Below are 24667 nucleotides of genomic sequence, written 5' to 3' on the forward strand. Positions count from 1 at the left end.
CTTTTGAAATATGATGAATTCTGGATATGATTTTTTTTATATAACTTGAATGTCAAACAGCTTTCAGGACCAGAACCATTTTATAGGCCCATTGCACCCAAAGTGGTTCTATGTTACTGAAACCACTGACCGTACTGCTTTGAACAGCAATGTATGCATTCTGCTTTTTCTGTTTACGTTTCTGTTCTTCTTATTGTCATTATTATTATGGTCATTGTTATTAGTTACTCACTTATTTGATGTACTTACATACTCAGACATTAATAACCAAAAAAATCTTTCCACAAGTGAGCATGCACGTGTCCTGATAAATAAGTGGAGCAGAGAATACAAGCACAGTTGTGGGTGCCCCTGGTCAAAAACATTTTGTTGATTTTCTAAGTGAATTTTTATATTTCTGTTTATTTGCTAACTTACCCATTTTGTGGCCATTTTCCCAGTATCTTAGATATAACATGCACATTAAAAAATTCTGTAGAGGATGAACTTATTTTCGCTCAGAAAATCAACAAAACATATTCTACAGGGGTGTTCAGACTTTTGCATACGACTATATACAGAAAAGGCATTAAGTAAGATCAGTTTAACTTCTTTTGTCAAACTGATCTTCTTTATAACCAGTTGCATAACCATGACTAGGAGCAAACAGCTTCCAGCAGACAGCTGTGAACGGGTCAGTGCAGTTTTGTCTGTTGTTTGGTGGCAGGCCGCCTGTGTCGTCGCTGATATCCCCAGATAAAGCAGCATCGAAAAAAACCTGAATTAGTTTAAGCACATCTTGAAAAGACAGTTTTCATACTTTAAAAATAAAACTGGGTTGCCAGCGAAACAACTGATATACTGATATACACACTTTAAAGTCACGTATTTCACAATCTTTCTTTAAAAAACAAAGCAAGAGTTAGCGAAGTGCTCGGCCCTCAGCACAACAGCAGCAAAATAAACAGCAACCCGCCAGACTGTTTTCACTGTGCATGTGTGCATTTGTGCTGTGGAAGTAATGCCCAGAGACACTTCACAACTCAACCCCACCAACCCCTCCCCAAGCAAACTCCAGCACGCTGAAGGCTGCTTGCATAGAGAGGGGGGGAGAGAGAGACAGAGAGAAGAGAGAGAGAGAGAGAGAGAGAGAGAGAGAGAGAGAGAGAGAGAGAGAGAGAGAGAGAGAGAGAGAGAGAGAGAGAGAGAGAGGTGGGAGGGAATAACAGCATATGAGAGAAAGAGAGGGAGGGTGCAGTGCAACAGTTCACTCGTCCGCTCATTGAGTGTCACTGCTCTTTGAGCTCTGGCACTATAGGCGACTTTACCCTCAACGCAGCAACAACCCTCCAAAACATCCCACTCAAACGGATTACTTCAACAGGACGAGCAGTTATCCACATTTCTCCTTGTCAGCTGAAGACCTCTTTATGTAGAAAAACTTCCTCTCCACTGGGTATAAAGGACTAATTTCAATCAAATCAAAAAGAATAACCACAGCAACGGCTTGTTTTCGGCAAGTCAACAGCTGCATGGATACTTTTTCTCCAAACCTGTAGCCACTGTAGGAAATACCCATGGCACGAGTTGCTGGAGAGGCATGTTCTTCGGGGTGAATGATGGAGGTAAAAGGGAATCACTGATGGTGTTTTCCAAGGTTTGGACGCACGGCACCAAGTTCAAGTATGTCTGCTTCGTATCTAGACTCATGCTAAAGTGACTCAACTCAAGACCTTCTGACAGACAAAAACAGCCTCTGTCTGTTCTAAGTTACTCAGAAATTCGAGGCAGAAATGCATATCAGGAATGTCATGTTTCTCCTCGCCAGGGCTTGTTTAACATCTCAACCCTGAGAGTCATTTTTCAGATTTTACACTCTTTTTTTCAACCAGCGTAAAAGCCTGTACCAAATATGAACAGCAGCAGCCCCAACAGCACGGCTCCGTATCACGACGCGTATGGTCCTGTGATGCTGATCGCTGTGGTGCCCATCCTCCTGATGATAATCGTGGGCAACCTGCTGGTTATCATTGCCATAGCACGGAATTCCCAGCTCCAGACTGTGACCAACATCTTCATTATGTCTCTGGCGTGCGCCGACCTCATCATGGGTGTCCTGGTGGTGCCCCTCAGTAGCACCATCGTTGTGACGGGCAACTGGCCACTCAGCGAAACATCCTGCAATTTGTGGACATCAGTGGATGTCCATTGTGTGACTGCTAGCATAGACACTCTTTGCGCTATCGCTGTGGACCGCTACATTGCAATTACAAGACCACTGCGCCACAAGGTTCTCTTGAACAAGTGGCGTGCCCGGCTGATTGTTTGTGTGGTTTGGGTGGTGTCTTCTCTCCTGTCCTTCGTGCCCATCATGACCGGGCTGTGGCAAGCCGAGGACACCGATGCCCAAAACTGCTATAACAGCACAAACTGCTGCGACTTTCTTGTCAACAAGACCTACGCCACCATTTCTTCAGTCATTTCGTTCTACATCCCGCTGCTCATCATGATCTTTGTCTATGCTAAAGTGTTCCTTATTGCCTCCAAGCAGGTAAAGCTCATAGACAAAAGCCGAATGAGGTTCCAAAACGAGTGTGCGGCCGTCCAGGCGCTGCCACCTGCTTATGGTAACAACAACCTGCCATCGACATGTAATAGCAGCAGTGCTCCATCAGGAAAGCGGAAAAGTTCCCGTCGCCGACCTTCCAAATTAACTGTCTTGAAGGAACACAAGGCCTTGAAGACCCTCGGCATAATCATGGGCTGCTTCACCCTCTGCTGGCTGCCTTTCTTCATAGCCAACATTATCAGTGTCATCAATCGGAGAGCGATTGATCAAAGAATTTTCCTGTTCTTGAACTGGCTGGGTTATTTCAATTCAGGCCTAAACCCCATAATCTACTGCCGAAGTCCAGAATTCCGAACTGCCTTCAAGAGCCTCCTGGGTTGTCCCTGGCTGCAAATGCCAAGGATGAACTCCCTCTATAAGGAGCTCAGCACTCGATGCCCCTGTTTGCTGGGCACTGCAGAGACAGGCAGGACTGGATCTTTCCAGAAGGCACCCTCATCTCAAGGGACAAGCTCAGAGCTGGTACCATGGGGAGATGGGGACGAAAGTTTGGGAAGCAGCCAGAGCAGCGACAAGAGCGAGGAGCCATCACCAGGACCACCGTACTCCAACGGCAGCACACACTTCAGTGAATTCTCTGAAACAGGCACAGAGTTGTAAGTGATCCTGATTGTTTTTTAAGTCATCATTCTGATCATCATGATATAACATTCAAAAGAAGGGACACCCTGTATGATCCTTTTCCATTTACCCTAATTTGGTGGGGTTGACTGTCAAAGGGTACATATATGCAGTTTTGAATATCAGTGCTCAGCAAAAGAAAACAGGTTATATAAATTTGAACATGCCCTTAATAAATCAGCAAGTTTTAAATGCAACTTCTGTCAATCTCTAGCTACATAATGTATCCTGATGACTCCAGGATGCATTTAAAACATGCCTTAATGTATTTTAAACAAGCCTTAATAGAGTACTAATATAACATAATCTGAAGCCATGAATGTGTTCAGGTAAAACTCTGGGGGAAAAGTGCTCAGTGAGGAGCGCAGTGTAAAGAGAAGGAAAGCGGTTTCGGATCGCTCTGTGTGATTTGTCTCATGGACCACTTTGCTCAAAAATGAAATGCTTGTTATGGCATGGTTTGCGGTGGAATGCGAAGACGCTTGCTGAAGTTTGCATAAGGAAAATAACTAGTGGGACTTGAGCTCATAATCACTCGTATTTATGGCCATGTACTGCACCAAGTGTGGTTGTAGACACATGTTTCGAGGGAAGCCACTTACTATGCTCCAAGGCTGAAGTTTCTCCCCATAATTTCCACTATGCAGTGAACCATTTATGCATTTAAGTTCTTATACTGAACAGTAACTGGCACCATAGAGGAATTCTGGTTCTCCTTTTAAGCAAATTATCATAGATTAAAAAAAATAAAAAATGTTACACAGAAGAACTGATGTGCCTGCATTAAGGAACACTGGTCTCAATATAAATCTTACTGTCTTTTAAATGCCAGAGACTGAAAGAGGTGCCAACAGCTTCCCTTGTGTGCTGGATATTTGCTGCTTTTAATGTATTTAAAATGATTATTATTTCTGAAACTTATTCATAAAGTGCGTAATATGAGTTCTGCACAATCATATCAGTCCCGCTATGATCAGAGCTTCCTGCCAAAAGATAGAAATTAATAAAATAAAGAGATTGTAAAACAGACACAATTGGTAAAAACTGTAAATGTCAGAGTGGACAGTTATACGTTTTAACTACACAGCTTATTTACCTGTTTTTAATTTTGTTAAAATCATTTATATTAGTTGTATTTTGACACTCAGCATATTCACTCATTGTTTTTCCATTCAAACAACTATCTGATTTTCAGTTACTAATTAATTAGCTTCACAAATAAACAATTGCAGGAATAAGCTTTCCGTTGTGGGGAAAAGACAAAAAATTATACAGGTTGTTATATTATTTTACTAAAATAGCACAAAAAAAAATTTCTACTAAACTTTACACAATACAATGAATGTCTGAATTTGCATACAGCTATATAGAATGAATGCGTGAACCTGCATAACCCCAGTATAAATACTGCTCGCTTTGGTCCTTGAAGAATGCAAAAAAATCTCCATACCAATTGCAGAGCGGCAAAAGAGTTTGCAGAAAGGCTGTTCTTGGAAAGGCAGAATGTAGAATGGTAGAGTAGAGGGTTCAGCACAGCTGTTAAAGAGGGGTGGGCAAGCCCTGGAGACATTGCCTACCCAAAATGAAGCGGAAACAATGTCCAGGCACACGGACACAGGAGCTGGGGGCTGGCGGTGGTGGTGGTGTGCGTGTGTGTGAGATTTTTGATTTAGAACATATTCTTCCAAAGAAAGAAAATAAACGTTTTAGTATTTTGATTAAATTAAAGCCCTCCAAACCCAAATCTATAAAACATCTCTTAATGAGATCAGAATTCAAACCATTTATTAGAAAAACTGCAGTTCAACCTGTATTACGAACCTCATAAGCTATTCCAGCCTTCAGCACCCACTAATCCAGCTGTAAGCTTCGGCCTTGTAGACACTCATTCATCATGACGACACGTCTTGCAGTTATCTCGGTAATTGCTCTCAATCGACTTGAATTATTCTAAGATTAATATTTGATACTGTTTTGTGTACCTATATGGTCTCAAGCAATCATAATTGATGTCAGTGAATCTGAGGAGGAAATGTCAGCGGGCTCCTTGGACACCGCTCCGCAAATTTCCCCTTTTTCATATCCACAAATGGCAAAGCCATTCATTTGAAAAAGTTTGCAGATTATCTAATCACACTGCTGTGAATATTATGTTACCTGCAATCCATCTGGGGGAACAGCTGATGTCATCACATATCAAAAGCAGATGTTTGTTTTGTGTACAATAAAAGGGTCAATTCACAGCAGATTAGGGCTTAATCCCAGACCCTCTGTGCAAATACAGAAGATACGAACCGAGATTTCACCTTGCAAGTCATTGACGGGGAACACTGTGCAGTGGCTGCCATTAGGCAATTAGCAAGTTAACGTTTTGGCGATGAGGAAAAAAATGCGGGTGCGTGGGGGGGTGGTGGCTTGGGGGTTGTGGGGGGCTGAACAAAGACTGGGAAAAAGCATCAGCACTGGCTTTGGACTGACTGCTTCAAGTCAGCCTGCGTGATCTGGCGCTACAGTTTTGGGGCAGAATTCGGTGGTGTTATTTCGCCCGTTTAGACAAACTAATTGCATTATTCCTTCGCAGTGCAGTTCACGAACCCATCAGATGTGAGTGAAATCGAATCGGTGCTAACAATTGTGAGGAGCCCTTCTTGTAAACCCTGTTAAGAAGCCTGTTTACTGCTTAGTGAACCAGCATCTATTGTATTACTGTATTAACCGGTTTACTTTATTTGTAACTGGCAAGTATGCACCTAATCAAAGAGACAAAAGCCCTGTATGCAGCTCATAATCGCATCGCACAGGTCAAGAGCATGTTAAGAGTGGCTAAACAGACAGAGAAGTCCTTGAGGAAACACTGCTGAGGGTGAGGGGGCTGACTGAATGTTCAGTTCAACCAGAGGCAAATGCTTTTCTAGGTATTCTGCACTATTGATGGGCTCTTTATTTTAATGAGGCTGGAGGTGCTGGTGAAAGCAAATACATAAACAATATTAATTGCAATGTTACTTAGCGATGGTCAAGAACTCTGTGTGCGTCACTGATTATAGCTTGAGTAGCCATGCAGATTGCCAATAAATGGAAGGGCACTTTTGAGAGGCTGTTTATGTACTCTTGGGTGGAAGTGTGATTATTTCAGCACAGACTGAACAAATAAACCGTTCAGGAGTAAAATTAACTTGAGTTGAGGCTGAATATGACCTTGTTATGCCGCTGGTGTTGAACATGCAGTGTTCCAGGCCTCTATTTGATAGAAAAACAAACCGATTAGCATGCTAACCCTTAACCTCTCCAAGTGCCTTTAGTGGCATGTGTAAGTAAGAGGTGGTCTCTGTGGTGTTTGAATTTGTTAGCGCCCCTCCACCAACACTCCCGACAGCTGATAAACTTTATCACCGAGACACAACACTTCCGCTTCTGTGGGGAAGCTGTTTACCACCTAAAGAGAGCAGCCACTCAGCAAACTTCAGGCTAACATATCTCTGAGTACTGCTTTAGCAATGAAAGCACAAGCAGTAATATTACTGATTCAGAGATAGCCCACTTTTACATAACACAGGAGGCCCTGAATGACGGAAGCTAGTCATCTCTTGCACAGCTAGTATTACTAGCAATATTTGTGGCTCAAATTCATTCTAATAGTACAAAAGTAAAATGTACAGGGATGTTTTTGTAGCTGTGTGGGACAGTACTCGTTCAAAACCCCTGTTTGTTTGGGATTAACTTATACAGGCTCATCAAATCCTAAACCAGTGGCAACAGGCTACTTGAATTTTTCTCCTTTTCCTACTGTTGTGCTGAGCCCAATAGGGGAAGTGAGGGTCCATCTGTGACCATATTTTAGACTTTTATACAACACATTTAATGCTAAATCTAAATGGCCAAAGACAGCCTGGTGTTACTGTTTAGTGCCTTGTGCTTCATGTGTCTAATGCACGTGGTCAGCGAACATTCTATTCTTCCAGCTCATTTACATATTGGACTGAAAGGACTGTTTAGACTGCAGGATGTCCAGCTGTTCCCCTGCTGATGATTGGCCAAGCACAACAAACTATTTTGCCTACCCATGAAAACTGTATGTTAGATGGACAATTCAAAAGCAGATTTTTGGCTTGGGAATGTAATCACTGGAGCTAATCTAGACAGGAGCAGACAGGGCATGCAATAAAAACAGAATTATTTAAATGGGGCACTTTTGCCCTCTCTGTATTAATCTACAATAGTCCAATAGATTTAAATTAATCCACATATATCATGCCTTTTGGAACAGTAGCCAAAAGAAAAGAACAGCAGCAAGTGTATAATAACTGTACATAACAAGTAGCAAAATATCAGTCTATTATGGCTCTATGCTTGTTTTAATCATTTATTCTGAACAACTGTCTGATTTTACACTTTTGTTCCCTGGCAAATTAATAAACTCTTATTAAATATTACTCATAGCTTTTTAAATAAAATTATCAATTTTACAGTTTTGCTGGTGCATTTTGATCTGATTGTCTGACCGTACATTTTGTTGCTATCTGCGAATTGTCGGGGGCAAGAGCTGTGTCTACTCTCCAGCCTGACACCTGCATGGCTGCTTTCCTGGAGCCTGACCTGACAAACATGCACTTAATCACTACAGGAGTGTGTGGGTCAGAACACAAAGAGCTTGACAGGAGGCTTAAACGGAGCCTTATCTTTCTACTGTTTGCTTTCATTCACTGTTTCTGCACTGGGCCATGTTTCCATACAGATCAGATAGCATCACAGGCATCGACTACTGGTATCGGCCTCCGTCTACGGCCGGCCCCTTGACACGCAGGGCAATAGGATTGCATGAGGGCCGCGATATGGAAAAACCTGAGCATTCTTGTGTCATTGATGTGGTTAGGAAAGGCAGAGTGATGGAACAGGCCTGCATGAAACACTGAGGTTTCCTATTAAGCTTCAAAACTACGGATATTTGTTGAAATTGTTTTGCTCCAAGGCTACTGGGGTTTTGCCCTTTGATGGTAATCAATTTGAACCTTTCGTTCTTCCATGCTTACTCACATTTCAGTTAAAGGAAACACACAAAAATGGCAAAAAAAAACCAACAAACAGAAACCAGCATGATTGCATGTCAGCAATGCTAAATGGTGACTATTCACTTTAATTCATTCTTAGCAACATTAGCTTTTGTGGATGGACTATTTCTTTACGATCACAGTAAGGAAAGAGGCAATATTACTATAAATACATTAGTTCTGTCTTGAGATGAAAGAATACAGCTTTAAGGGATGAACGCATGTAGTAAAACACTTTAAATGCTACCATTTTTGGCTGGTTGTGAACATATGTTTTGACCATATGCTGTGCATCAACAAATGCATACCAACCACTGATTACTCCGTCGTGCTCAGAGCAGACAAAAAAGAGATAGAGAGGGGGGGGGGGGGTAGAGATGAAGATAGAATAAGCAATGAGGTAATGCCTTACTTCAGGATATTAGTTCAGTGTGGAGAAAATGTAAAGAATACTGTGTCGCTGAAGAACCTGCAATCAAAACTCATCTACTGCAAGTCTGACCAAGACAAAGGTCCATTTTCAAGAAAGTTACATTACGTTTCTCACTGCCACTCGTATTTTATACTTTTGGTGAAGCTATAAACAGGCTGAAATCAGTAAACGCTTCACCCCAGGAGTGCAGGAGTGATTACTATTTCATGTGGTCCTCCTGCCTTTCAGAGGGGGGGGGGTTCATTCCCATACCTGTACCGCACATCACAGAAAAACTAAATTTCCTCACTTTCTGGAAGTATGACAGTTAGGTGCAGTAAACAAACACTTTTTAAAAATACCTGTCCATACATTCCATATATGGATAATAAGCAAAACAGCCTGTTTTGATTTCGTTGATGAAATATACCCACCTATATAGCCTGTGGCCGATCAGCTCCTCAGATTTAGGTATATATGAGGAAGGTCATCTACTTTTTCAGTGGCTACATTTAGACCTTGAAAGGTAATTCCACCAATCTTTCCACATCTGTGCATAATTAAATGGTTAAGATGCAAAGTCATTAGGGGGGTTTGATGTGAAACGTTCTGTTCTAGAGGATTTTAGAGTCTGAATTGTTCACTGTGGCAATTATAAGATCCAGGCGCCTGACGCATCTAACTCTCCCACAGAAGGTTATTACATTAATTGGTCATGCATGCACTGCCTAATGCCTGAGTCACTGCTTTACAGTAGTTTGAAGATAAAATTTTGGCTAAAACACCAGTTTTTTATTCATTTACGGTGGAGCGGTGCATGCAGGGCATCCTAAGGAAAAACAATAGAAAAAAAAGATAGAATTTTTGGATTTACCATTATATTACTGTTATCAGCATCGCATATAAAAACTAAGAAGAGGCGTGTAGGATCACTGGTGGTTTTAGATGGTTTATAAAATGGCCAAAGTGGCTATATTTCCCTTGTAGAAACTGTGACCTCTGGTTCCTATCACCACCACTGTAAAAAAATCTGTAGAGTCTGTAGGTTTCTCTACAAAGGAGCATTTTACATGCAAACACTGGGAATAACTTGGTTTGCATCTCAACCACTCGATCATGCAAACATTTTCCTATGGTGGACTTTCCCTTTAAGTAAACCTTTTCCACAGATGTGCTCTTTTCATATGTGAATACTTATTTTTCCTCAAGTATAAATGCATATGAGGAAGGTAATCAAGGTTTAATCAGTGACATTATAGTCATTAAAAAGGACTCAACATTCCTGCATAACTAAATGGTTCATTTGTAAACAAAGTCCTTCAGAGTGATCTGATGTGAAATGCTCTTGTTCTAAAAACTGTTGGTGCTGACGGGAACCAATATTATATCCCCCCTATAACGAAGGGGAGGCATTATACCCCCTTTTTTCACAAGCTAACACAGTTCCCAGGGGTTTTAACGAAATGTCTGTGATGTGCTTTGGTCAAAATCCTAAGGATAGAGCACCACAGCGCCCCTCTCACCCTGTCCAAACAGCCTGCTCACAGCGGCCGGTCGGAGTGTCCGTTCCTTTAAATGATAATAAGCCACAGCTCACATCGACCACCAACCCCCCCCCTCCCCCCCTTTACGAGACATCGACACCAATTATTTCACTTTCGTCAATAAAAATTCATAAAATGATGTTCATCTTGCAGACATTCAACTAACAGCGTTAACGTTACTGTGGATGTTGCAGCAAGTAACGCCAAGAACTTTCTAGAAAAAGACGTTACGCTACACGATGTTGATAACTATATTACCTTAGTTATTAGCATTAGCCAACGCTAAACCGCAAATAAACACACAACATAATTGTTTTTTAATACTTACATTTCCCTCGTCTGCAGTTTTGCCACTGACAGCTGGTACTGATCCCTCTTTTAGGAAAACTTCCGTTGTCAGTCCTGCGTTGTACAGAGCCTGGCTGGAAAAGCTAAAGTTAGCTTACTAGTGGAATTTTCCCGTTCCACCTTAAATAATGCAGAGATTAAGCTACATTCTCGAAATGTGACTGCGCCACCTTTTAAGGTGGAATGGGAAAAAGAAGCTGGCGCATAGTTTGAGGCTCTGGGATGTAACTGGTGTACCATTTAAGGTGGAACTGGACATTTCGACCGGTAAGCTAACTTCAGCTTCATGTCAGGCACAAATGGTTAGCACACGCGTAAGGTTACAGGGTTTTCCCGACTATAGGTGGGACGTTGCCATTAAAAACAGCCTTTATTCACTCCGGTGCAGCCGACAGCAGTTTACTAGCCGTTCTGAGGTCTTAGCTTCGACATAATGCTTGCGGGAACATGGCGCAGCTTCGTAGTTGTGGAGCCCGGGGTGGAGATACTCAGATGTGCGGCCCTGTAATTCTAATGAGCCTGTACTTGACATAAGACGGGGAGGCCAATTTGAAAGGCTTATTGAATCCCAACTCGAGTTTCCTAACCTTGGCAGTATTCAAAAACGGACTGGGTTGTCTTATTTCACAGTTGGCACATAGTCCAGGTACCCAAATGTGTGTGCACAAGCACTGAAGAAGTGTCTTTTACAAAACGTCCACTTTAATGTCCCTAAAATCCTAAAAGCTACCTCACAGAACATTACTACACAGAAACGTTATGAACGAGTTCCCCTAATGCCCGGTAAGGTTTTGGCCTGAAACATTTTTGTAAAAGAGTTCTAAGGAGAAATGGTCCACAAAGGAAAATAGTTCATAGTTATTTTTCTTAACTTACCACTGTTTTACCACTATCGGCATTACATATAAAAGCTCCACTGCTTGTTTAGTAAAATTTCTATATTTGGGTTGACATTTAGAGATGACTCTTGCTTTTTACACAACCATCTACACTTCTATTTACATTTACAGCAATTGGGTGACGCTCTTATCCAGAGCGACTTACAATTTGATCGTTTTACACAGGTAGGCCAAGGTGGTGTTAGGAGTCTTGCCCAAGGACTCTTAATGGTATAGTGTAGGGTGCTTGCTCTGGTGGGGGATTGAACCCCAGGCTACAGTGTAGAAGGCAGAGGTGTTAACCACTACTATAAGATGCTGAATTTCATTGCCTTGTACTAAGCAGTGAGGAAAAAAAAAGTTGAATCTACAATCTACAATTACACAATACCACTTTTTCCTCAGTACTAATTTGATACCGATCTGCTATTTTTTCTTTAAACAATTCTAAGCTAATTTCACTCAAGTTGAGCACCTAAAAGTAGACTTGCACGAACATGCAACTATTCAAACACTCTGCTACCCCACAGGAAGGAATACACATCACATCCCGCAGTGTTACCGTGTGCTATTTCAGGACAGATTTGTTACAGGATTAGATTACAATCTACATTTTTTTCTCCCCGATATCAAATTCAGCAACCGATAGATGGTGCCATTCCTTGTTTCATTGTACAGTGGTGATCACCTCTATGCTCCTTTGTGATGTCACACTGCTGACTTTGAACATGCATCTTTTATTTTAAGCCAAGAGTGCATCAAAGACAGGAATTTCTCCCAACGAACTAACTAATTAGTAGTTCCTATGCTGACATAGGCTGGATGCATCAAGAGGTTCTGCAGTTCTATAAATTACGTAATACTTAAAGAGGAACTCTACTGAAATCTCAAGATGCTTATATAACGTAATTGTTGAGATGTAAACAAAGCCATTCCGAGAGGTTTGATGTTAAGTGGTTCTTTGTAAATAGAACAAAAAGAAACAACACATGCCTTCTGAGGTTTTGTATATAATGTTGAAGATGGCATTTCTTTGGGGACTGTTTAGCCTTACAACACCCTGGATATAGCTCTCAGTTTAATAATAAAAAAAATGTTTACTTTGGAGCTAAAGCTTATCTCAAAGCTAACATACAACATTATTACACACGTCAGGCAGTGTATTTACAGTAATTTGATGCAGTAACTTCCTGTGTGGGAGCGTTTAGACTCATTAAACTCAGTGGTCTGATGTCTGGTTCCTATCACCACCACTGTGAACAATTCTGACCCAGTTTCTATAGAACAGTATTTCACATTAAACCATTCTGAATGCTGAATGCTTCTTGCTACTTCTGCAGGTGTTTCTTGTGGGTTCAGGCTACTGCACCCAACGCTGTCTATAGGTACAGTGGGATTCAAAAATCAGAGCCACACTGAAAATCTGGGATGTTTTTCACTAAATCCTGAACGTTTTAGAATGTTTAAAATGATGAAAATCAAGAAGGTTCTGACAAGCAAAATGAAGGAGTAATATTCAAGATTATGTACTGTTTCTAGGTCACTACTCAAATGTAAGTAAATTTGTTTTTTTTGTTTTTTTTTACAATTATCTCTTCCACTGAAGCTCATGTTCAGTTGTCTCTCAGGTGAACTTTATCTGTTCATCAAAAGCTTTTGCACAAACTTGCAAGGTTCATGTCAGTTTGACTGACTAACCAAAGACGAGAAGGTTTTGAAATTCACTAAAATCGTTTTGGTTTTCACTAAAATTGATTTGGTGATAATATAATTTGTATTTAAAAATGGAATTAAATTCACTGTATTTTATAAATTTTATAAATGATACATTTCAGACTTTTAGATCCCTCTGTACCTTGAAGAGAATAAAATGTAATAGCTTAAAGGAGACAATGCCGTAACTCTTTCTTTGAACTTCAACTCACTGGCCTCTTTGAGTTGCTTTTAGATCCACTATATAGATGTACAAATGCAGACTGTAGCTCATCTGTTGATGTACAATTTATCGACCACCCTTTTCTCATTTATCTTTGGGCAGTCTCTGACCACAGGACTGCTACTGACCGGGTATTATTTGGGCAGTGGACCTCAATTCACTAGGACATGGGTTCATACTCAGGTCATTGTCACTGCTAGGTTGAGAGCGGCCCATCACCCAAAAAATATCGAGCCTAGAGCAAATCTGTGGTCAGAAACTGATCAGTAATGAAGAGCTAGAGGGTGGCTAGAGACCAGGTGGCAAAGTGGTCAGTGATTGTACAAAACCTCTTTTAAAGGGCCAATATCTTGCGGCCCATTGAAGTCCATTACACTATTAATTTAATTAGTAATTCATTTTTCAATGACTATTTTCCAACTTCTCTTTATTGCTTAGAACTAAATAGGCTGACTCCAAGACTGAGAAACAGTTGTATGCAAATTCTGGGAAAACAAGAAAGCCAGGGGCAAGTTGGACACAAGTCTATGCAAATTAGCTCGGTTCTGATTTGCTGCCCTCATTCAAAAAGCAGTCTGAGCTGAAGCATTCCTTATAACTTCATGGCAAATAGATGGAGCTAAACTGATGTTGGTGGAACAGGCAGATGTATGTCAAAGTTTCCTGACATCACAGAAATAAGTTAAAAACAGGCCATATTTACACACTTGCATATATGGATTGGGATGGATTGGGGAGTGAATGGAACATTGTAAAACTTTGTTTATATTCTAAATGAAAATCTTTAATTAAAAAAAAAAGAACATGAGGAACAACTGCTTTTCCATGTTATGGGCCCTTTAAAAGGAGAATAAAGCTTTTTATAAATGTTCAACCAAGACTAATTTAAAGTAGTCAGATGGTGAATATTAAGGTTGTTTGTTCTAGCCTGTCATACTGTTAACCAGAGTGACAAATGAACTCAAATAAGATAAGACCCAATTAGTTTTATCGGGTGATGCACCTGGATGTGTAAATTGAGTGGTGCTGGAGGAAATCCATCTACGTGAAGACACGGCACAGTGTGCTTAAGCAAGTCCTCGTATAATCGATCACAACATAGCAGTCCTGTAACTTTTACATTAAAGTGAAATTACAGTGATTTTCCCAAATGTCTGCATAATTGAATGAAATAAATCCAATTTAAATGTAAACAAAGTTTTTCAGAGTGGCTTGATGTGAAATGCTTGGTAATATTGAAACTTACTGAGTGAGAATTGTTCACAATGGTGGTGATAAGAACCGAATGTCTGAAGTGTTTAATGCCTCTAAAAGCTACATCACAGAAAGTTATTATATGAAATGGTTATGAGTACACTGATGTGCTGAGGCAACATTACATAGAAATCTGTTTATTTCAGATAGTAAATAAAAAAACAGCTGTATTTGCATTTTAGACTTGACCACTGGTTCCCTTCACCACCACGGTAAAGACATCTGAGATACTCTACATTGCCCAGTTTCATCTGTTTGGCTTTGCTTACATGTCAATGATTCAGTTCTGGAGAAATTTTGAAATATTGGTGGAATTCCTTTATAAACATGGCAGTTTGTTTGGACAAACAACATGCCAGCAGTCCATCACACTCCAAAATAATGATACAGCCCTGTTTTCACCTGCCGAAGCGCATGCAAGCTGGGACTTGTAAAAGATGTGCGGTCACATCCTCTGCATGGCAGCCGCTCCGGAATGACTTCAGTTTGGACAATCAGCAGTCTGACTTCAGACTGGGTTCTGTCTCTCATAACAGTAGCTGGGAGACGTAATAGGAGGAAAGAGAGAGCGCACACATTATAAAACCATTAAAGCCCATTAAAAACAAAAACAAAAAGGCAGCTCTTTTTGAAACTTCACACCGGTGCCTGCAGGAGTGATTATCGTGCATAAAGGGAAAACGCAGGGGAGGCCTCTAAGCTGGTATAAAGAACGAGGCATGCCTCGGGCCCGGACAAATACAGATTTGGGTTGCTTACTGAAAGTGGCTCTGTGGAGTGTCGGTAAGTGGTCGCCCGGCTTGTTTTGGAACTCCTGCCTCAGTCGAGAGAGCCAGTCTCGTGCAGAGTGACTGAGAGCATGATAAAGCAACAGGAGGGTAATAACTGTCAAAATGGGGAAAACATTAAGCAGCAGAGTGGGCGAAGCTAGCCTACATATTATGATTACAAATGGGGTCATCTGATTCCTGGCCTGCCGTGTCAAAATTGATAAATTGCTAATTGTAAGGTCAATCAGATTTACACAATTGCCCCCCCCCCCCAACTACAGCTGATCAGACAAGATTGGTATCCCAATTTTGCTTCTTTCATTTCACACGGAAGCTATGAAGCTAATGCTTATAGCCCACCAGTTAGCATCATGCAAACATCATGCCTAAATGATCATTATGTAAAAGGGCCCATGTTTTACATTTTTATTTTATATTTTGGTCCATTTTTGAGAGTTTGAGCTCTATTTCTAACACGCCTGTGATTTCATGTACCACAATTGATAATAATTTATCTCTGTATGACCATTTTCCATCTTGTCTTTATGCCTCAGAATGTTTTTGGTACTGTTGATTTTTAAATGTGGGTTACAGGGAAAGCAGTGAGTCTGGTCTTAAAAGCAGTTGAATCATCCTTGGCAGAGATCTAAGCATGCCTGATACCCACATCAATAAATGTGTCAGCAAGCAAGCCAAGCGTTTTTAGTGTGTTAAAATGCTATTTTTTATTGTGGCCATTGTACATGATTGTTTGATTTGACGAAAGCTGCACTTGTGCTGTACATTTTATTTCGGCCAGCAGCAGAATCTCACCGCTCATTTCGCCCATCGTTGCTCACTAGCAGGTCAACGCAGAGTCAACAGTGACCTACTCAAAGCAGCACTATGTAAATATTTTGTTTTATATTGTTGGCAGAAGTTTTTTGGACCTCATTGTACAACTTCACGTATTAACGCCACATGAACAGAGTCAAAAGGAAGGTCTGAAGGTCTTAAATGCAAAATCAAAATTATACTGATGAAGATTTGATGTAGATCATTTACTTATTCTCAAAAAAAAGCATCCTTCATCAAATTCTCTTCGAATATTTTTTCATCCGCTTGTGGGGGTCCAAACCACAACTGATGTTACATAATTTTCTTCCGCATGTTACTCGCAATTACATTTTTCTACCAGAGGGGTCTCCAAATCCCCAAATCCTACATAGTATTGCTTTAATCTGATAACAGACTAGCAAGGAAAACATGTCTTATTTGATTATGTTAATAGAAAAATATCAAAGTCAGTGGAATGGCTGCTGCAGAAAGAGCTTAAGTGTGGGATTCAGGGTCCAGATGAACCAGCAAACTCTTCACCACAAGAAAGCAGAGGTGGTTGAGAGCTGCTTCTTGCAGTGAAAGCAGTGAGCCTGATGTCAAAAGGAGATTAACTATCCTAGGTAGAAATCTAGGAATGTGCCCAATACCCACATCAACAAATAGGCAGGCTTACAGCTTCTGTCACGTATGTACGGAGAAGAGCAGAGGGATTGGGGGCTTCGTTACGGTTCAGGCGCAAGATACAGCCACCTAATGGAGACATTTTAAATTTTAACCATTTTTTGATGAAATCTAATCAACTTCTGTGAAACTCCTCTTGATGTGGCCAGTTGGTGTCACGGAGTTCAGGAGAAAAGGAGTACAGCAATAGATCTGATTAGACACAGTGGCACGTTGTGACCTGTGTTAAAACACTGAAGGCGTGCGTTCCTTAGCTGGAACTTCACAGGGCCTCATCCTAGAAGAGAAATTCCTCTGAATGTGAAGATGGGGGAGTTTTTTATGCACAGGCCAGTTACCGTTAATCATGTGACCATTTCCAAAGGGAAAATGAAGGGTGAATGGAGTACATCCACCTGCTAGCCTTACTAAATTAGGAACAGGATACATTTTGCAGACTGTAGCCTGAAGGCACGATTAAGCAATTAAGCACACCACCTCAAATGCCACACAGACGCCAAAGATGCGGTTCTTTGGAAGGCTGTGTCAGCAGAGATCCTGGAGTCAGGAATGGAACAAAATGCCACAGTAGCACTGTACAGACAAGTGAAAATCTGAAAGATCTGCCCCCAAATTTAACATTGAATAAAGATCTGCAGCAGTGGACGGCACAATATTTTCATAACGGGAACAGCTTGTCTTCGCCCTGCAGGAAAAGGGCTTTTATCATTCATTGATGTTGGCCTTCATTCATCAGCGTTTGCAGATACTGAATTGCGTACAAACTACGTCACCTCTGATTCATGAAACTATCGTACATCAACAAAACAGCTTGTGATCTGAGCGTTAATTGAGGAATTAGCTGAAAGAAGCACCCGCACACTAATGCCTTGTTTACCTGTACCCCAGCTAGACCTCATATACATACACCTGCAAAAAGCATCCAAAGGTCTGTGCATCCCTGGTCTAATGACATATACTGTTGATTTTCTAAGTGACAATATGTGAGCACATCCTCAATCGTGCACATTTTCATTACTGTTTATTTGCAGAATTTTAATTATTGAGGATAAAAGCATCCAGTATGGCCTGAGAAAAGGTTATGGCACTTTTAATATGTTATGTTTTACTGTATTACAACATGTTAAATTCTGCAAATAAATAGAAACCGTCCTCTGACATTTGCTGAAAATTGCCATATTAAACTCTGTTCCCTCTAGTGGTTTTATCAACGTATTTTCAGTTAGCAAATAGACAAAGCATGTCATTTGACTGGGGCTATTTGAACCTTTTATACTTTTGCACATCACTGTATACAGTACTGTACAGGATCAGGTGAAATACGTATTTAATAGAAATTTACACAGAAACCTCCACAACTAAATCAACTAAATTAAAAAAAAAGAGTTTTAGTTTTCCAAAGAAATCTGCAGGGATATTTTTCACACCACTAAAGTTCAGTCGTGGAAGTTGGTTTAGCATTCCGTAGCATGCTTCTCACGATCCGAGTAATCCCAAACACATTTAACGATGGACTCTGTGGTGCTCAGTCCATTGTATCGAGAACGCCAGCGGTTTCTTTGCCTGCAGTTTATTTCCTTGTCTTAATAAGGGCTTCTTGACATCCACATCCAGTGTTCTCACAGTGCAAGGATGAACAGAAACACCTGTGATTTTTTTCAGATCCGAAGCAGCTTGATTTTCTCTAACTTTGATAAACAATGGCTACTGTCTTTAAAAGCCTACAGTCTGTTTGTTTTGTCCATCATTGAATAATGAATGTTTGTACTGGTGTAGTGGTGCAGTGTTTTTAGACAAAGGCTACTTCTTGAAAATATGCTTTTATGAGCTCTTGTTGCTAATACTTTTAAGCCTACATTAAAAAAGTGAAACACCACTGTTACTGGCTTAGGGACATGTTGGTTTTACTTAGCCCTGTCAGCCAGTTTTACCAGTAGGCGCAGCGAGTTTCATCAGGGTGCCGTTGCGTAAGTGCAACCAGGGGGGCGAGTGAGAGTTTGGACAGTTGTTCCACCAGTCAGTGATAGCGAAACCACTTTCCCATTGAAGGCAAAGCTGAACAGACATAGCTGCAAGGAGAATGTGGGAGTGCAGGGGGAGGTTGGAGGGCTGTTCCACTGACAGAAACAGAGTGTCAAACTCCACTAAAAAGACCATATTGAAAGATCTTAAGAAATCTGTGGTCCAGAGAACACCTATGTTTTTATTTCATTTTATTTTATTTTGCCATGACCCTAACTGGCCATTGATTATTCAAAATATGCAAAAACTCACTATCCTGTTTGCCTATTTGCTTGAACTACGTCTTTTCTTTTTGTGGTGTAACTGCTTTCTCACAGATTGTTGTTGGGGCGGAGGGTTGGGGTGCCCATTACATTACAGTGCATGCTGGGAATTGTATTGCAGCGCACTGTGAAATGGAAATTGAAAATAAATTACGGTCCGGATAGGATTGTGCCACGGGCCTGACGTAGCCCACGGGCTTGTTGTTTGTGCAGGTCTTGAAGGCACAATCACTGGTGGACGCCAATGATGTGGCAGAAATTCTGGAGTGGCATTTTGGGGTGGCCAGTTCCCTTCCTGAAATCTGATTTGCCAGTCCAAAATGCCACCCCAAAATTTCTGCCACATCATTGGCTTCCACCAGTGTTTGCAGTCATGCATTTTAACTGGCTTAACTTTCTAGCTATGCCAAAGCAAGGACACTATACTTAAAGTGGCATGTTATCACTTCCCATAACTTGTTTTATTTCCAATATTAACAGAATATTTTTTACATTTGATGTGCATGTAATGTTGTACAGTAATTTTTCCCCGATTCCACAGGCATTATGATCAAATTTCACCGGCACCAAAATGCCCAGGTGCCAATCTACGGCAAAAGTTTATTCTGACTGGCTCTGATGACTGAAGTCCTAAGGGACTTCCAAGGGACTAATCATGTACAAGTTTACAGAGTAATTACTTCACTGCTGATTCAATTCAGGTTGATATTGTTTTCACAGTCAACAAAACCAGCTGCCCACCCGCTCTCTTTCAATTTAACTGAGCCATGTAATCAGGTCAGTGTCTGCATCTACAGTTCTCGCACGAGCCTCATATAAAGCACTTTTCAGATTTAAAGGAGATACAGCTGCTTCTGAAGTCAAAGCCTGCGACGCGCCGCCCTGCATGCTGTAATAGTTATCACACAGCAGGCTGTGTACCAGCCCACACTGCCTCAGGGACCGGCAGCAGCCTGCCGACTGTTTACAGGCCCAGGATGTTCCCACATAAAACACATTTCCTATCATGCAGATAAATGTCTCTTTCTTCAGCGCTATTCAAGCTGGATTCGTTTTCCTAAAGCAGGTTGTGTAACATCATTTGTAATGGATTTGACTGGCTGATTCATACGAGATAAAGGATCTGTGCAAGTTCCCTGTATCAGTATATTCCCAGTCCCTGGAAACTCATAAAAGTTGGAAAACTGTCACATTGCCAAATCATAACTACCAGTTGTTTGTGTTCGGGTGGTCATCCATAAATTTATCATGTGAACAATACATATCTTGAGCCAAAATGTACCACTGCAGCCATGAAAAGAGCTCAAAATTAGAAGAAACCACAGAAAGTTGATGGCTGTGTATTCTTAGTCCTATTCTTAAATTAACCAACTAAAACGTGGTGATCATTCTTCCTTTCGAATTTTTACTCTAGTCATATTATGTCACATCAGTGACTCCACAGATGTCAGTGGTGTTATAAAATCTTTTAAAGTATAAATCAAATATTTTATTTTACTCATAAAAACATTTTTAGAGGTAAAATAAAATATAATTTTATTTTGATAATAAATCTGGTCAAGATTTTTTTTTGTCAGTGAATTTTCAATATGAATGTAATTTATTTTGCTCAGTCTTGTCATAAAAGTTTTGGCAGTGGTGTAATAGAAACTTAACTTTAAGTGATTTTAAACTAAAAGTAAACAACATGAATGCAATATTTGTAATTTTCTCCATACGATGTCACTTTGATACATTTTGAAATGCTCCGATTTTGGTTACTTTGTCAGTGGTGTTTACAGATGTTGTTCAGTGTAAGAGATATGTTTTACACTTAAATTACATATCAGTATTTGCACCCTACTTGCCACCACAATGGTACAATGACCCATTTATTGCTGGTTGCTTAGTGATGGAGGCCTGCCCATTCAAGACAGGTAGACTTAACCTTACAATCATTATGATACAAAAAGTGTCACTGACACATTTACTGTTAACCTAATAAGTTACAATACTTGCCCGTTTTTATTTTTATTTATATATATATATATATATATATATATATATATATATATATATATATATATATATATATATATATGGATTCTATTGGCAGAAACTTCAAGCATAATTTCTTGAAACAAGCAAAACTATCTGCATTATACTCTTAAAGGGCAAACTTATCTGCCTAGAGAGTATGAAAACTTCTCTAAACATTGCTCTAAATGGCTTAAAACATCTACAAATAGGTTGTAATATTTTTACAATTTCATGAAAATATAAGATATATACTATATTTTATATATTTTTAAGTGTATAACGACCTTGTTTACAAGTTTTCCATACTCCACATCCCATGTGCCCACCACACAATCTTATCTGGCCCTTAAGTGTCCATGTAATATTTCATGGTCTACTACAAGTGTCTGTATTTTACTGTTTACTGTTTTTGCATATATTAAATGAACAATAGCCCTTTTAGTGGTTAGGTTTGACACCCCTACTCTACATGGACAGTAGGCTCTTTATTAGATACCCCACCGCTCAGAATGCAGCTTGTGCTTGTGTTGCTTTATGAAATGCGTCGTGACACATTTTTGGACGCAACTACACGTGAAACCCTGTCTGCGTAGCTCGAAGCGTCTGCATCTGGAGTATGTTTCGGGCCTTACAGACTGTAGCCCGTCTGTTGATGCACAATTTATCTCTTTTTTATCAATGGTCAGTTTCTGACCACAGAGCTGCTCTTGGCTGGGTATGTTTGAGTGGTGGACCACTGTTAACCTAGCAGAGACTCTGACATGTTTAAAAGCCCCAGCACACCACCAGCACTCATACCTGCACCTCACATACTACCCCATCAGTGTCACTGCAGTGCTGAGAATGAGTCACCGCCCAAATAATAACAGAAACTGACCAATGATGAATGAGGCAGAGGGGGGTTAACACACTGCGCATGACAACAGATGGGCTGAAGTCTGTAACTCTACGCCCACAACAAAAAAAAGAGACCACCTTTCATTTATTTCATTTGTAGCGAAAACAACCATTATGTGCAGGAATTAGGAATTAGGGTTAGGAATCTTTCAGGAGATGTTGCTGAGGAACTCTGGGGACGGAGTAAGTCAGTTTACCAAACTCAAAAAAAAAAGAAAAAAAAGAAATATACAGAGAAAATGGATCTCTAATAACTTGTGCAAGACCTGGTAGACCACTAAAACATTCCCCATCATACTTTAAGCTTTCATCTCTGAGAAATAGGAGAAAATCAACCTGCTTCACATCTGAAAAATCCACTGTGAGAAGACAACTCGACACTATTAGTCTGGGTGGATGTGTAGCTGCCAAGGAGCTGGTGTTCTCAGGACAATGGACTGACCACCCCAGCGTCCAGACCTAAACATCACTAAATGTGGTGCTATTTGGATGGTGAGAGGCAGAAAATGCAACTAACTTCTAAGACTGAACTTTTGAGGTCATTTTCTGTTAGGTGTGTTGTAGCACTCATCACTATTAAAAGAGATGCAGCTTCAGCCCAAGCAATGGTGCTTTATTTTCCAGCTGTTGTTGGCCACAGCTACGCCCTACGTAAGCAAAGCTTTTCTCCTATGTAGAACAGTTTGTTCTATGACTCAGCTCACGTCTCTCGTCTGTCCCTCTCAGCTCACGCACACTCTCACACACTTCCCCTGGGTGATACTCAGCCCCACCCTCCACAATAAGAGCCCACAGCAAGACGAGCTGAGTGTAATAAAGCCTAAAACCAGCAAGCAAAAGCAATGTAAATGAATGAGCTTGTACTTTTGGCTGGAAATGAAATTAATGAAAGGTGTTCTTTGACTTTTGCATATTGGGCCTATAAGGTTGGTGAGTCAGTGGATGGCGGATGGTGACTGTATAGTCTAATGTGCTTTGGCACTGTTTCCTTATGGCTGAGGTCTTCACAATGAAAATTCATATTCATATGAAAGAAAGCAGGCAGATATATAAGATAGAAAGAGGCTATCCACATCTCTTCATTGCTTTCTGGGGAACAGTGTGGAATGCAGCGGGGGTCAGAGGTCAACCGTGTGCTTTCACTATGCAGTGAGGCCCAAATGCAGCAATCAGGCACCCTTGGGGCCGGCCTAGCACAAAGTGACTGGTGGAAATGTTTGCCCAAGCCCTGCTGGACAGCGCAGGCCTTCTGCTGTCAGATGCCATTGCCGATGTTGAAATCCCTTCCTGCCACTTTTGCCTTATGTCTCGAAAGACACGACTAGGGTGGATTCAGCCAGCACAAAAAGTCCCTTCAGAACGGCTTATTTGGCACCGAAGTCACATTAGTCGCATTGCTCCCATTGCGTGCTTCCCCTTTCGACACCCCCCAACCCCCACCCCACCCCACCCCCCGGCCCCCCTCCCAAAACGGATGGTTTCATTAAGATAAAAATCACATGAAGTCCACTTCGCTCCTGACATTTGCTCAAGTCATAACTGGTCCCATTCAGGCCTTTAATGGATTTAGTGCAGTGTATAAAACATGCCGCTGCTGCAAACGCTGCTTCCTCAAGCACATCAGTGTTGTGGCCGGACTGGGTGGAGCGAGAGCTCGTCGATCCGAGTTCCGAACCAAATTCTCAATAGTTATTTTCAGACCGGATTGTACAAAATAGGAGAGACGAGAGAAAATAAATCGAGAAACGCACTGTGCTGTCAACTGAACCATGGGACATTGTGTTAGCAGTGTTGGCTTTTAATCAACTGGCCAGAACGAGAAATAACCCTCAGAAGGGAGACACTGTGGAGGGAAAGGTGATTGGAGTGCACTCATCCTCAAGTTAGCCAACTGCAAAAGGGCCTTTTAACCAAAATGACTGAGCCAACACTCATCCGCACTTTGCACATTACTGACTGTTTCTGGAAAAGAGAGGAAAAGAGATGGATGTGGCTCCAATGGCCAGCAAACAGGCTAAACAGGCGAAGGGCAAAGCAGAGAAACACAAAGTTGAGCTGTGAAACGATGAGTTTTGCTGTGATGTTAAGTGGTCAGCTGGCTCTAAGGAGCTTTCCTCTGCGTTACACGACAATGCATTTGTTGCCTCAATGGGAATTTTAGGAGATTAGTTTAGATTGCTGCCCTTAACCTCCACTGGTCCAATCCAGATGAAAAATGTGAGTGTGAGCCAAACAGAAACCACCGGTCAAGTAGTAAAACATGTGAGGTCAGTGTGCATGTTAGGCTTTTCAGGAGAGGAATACAGAAACAGCTGCAACAGGTATTACATCCTAAATTGTGAATAGTATCTGTATTCTATGCATAAACATATTTTATTCATTCATTTCATGTGAATATTCCAGTGATATTTAAATATCTTTGTGTTTTGTGATCAAAAGTTTAAAACATATAAAATATTATTGGAAATCTATTTCATATTTCATTTTGTGGCATGTTTTTGATCAGAACACACACACACACACACACACGCACACACACACACACAC

The 24667-nt window shown here is 40.9% G+C and overlaps 1 protein-coding gene across 1 annotated transcript in view; it reads left to right on the forward strand.

Annotated features, from left to right (window-relative positions):
• Positions 1-1221: 1221 nt before the first annotated feature.
• adrb3a (adrenoceptor beta 3a) overlaps positions 1222-24667 on the forward strand; it is a 38096-nt gene continuing 14650 nt past the window's right edge. The window contains exon 1 of the mRNA XM_017696391.2: positions 1222-3204. Within this exon, the coding sequence (XP_017551880.1) occupies positions 1892-3204 (1313 nt within the window). The 5' untranslated portion in view covers positions 1222-1891. The remainder of the gene's footprint in view (positions 3205-24667) is intronic.

This window comes from Pygocentrus nattereri, chromosome 29 (genome assembly GCF_015220715.1).
Source record: "Pygocentrus nattereri isolate fPygNat1 chromosome 29, fPygNat1.pri, whole genome shotgun sequence".
Classification (NCBI taxonomy): domain Eukaryota; kingdom Metazoa; phylum Chordata; class Actinopteri; order Characiformes; family Serrasalmidae; genus Pygocentrus; species Pygocentrus nattereri.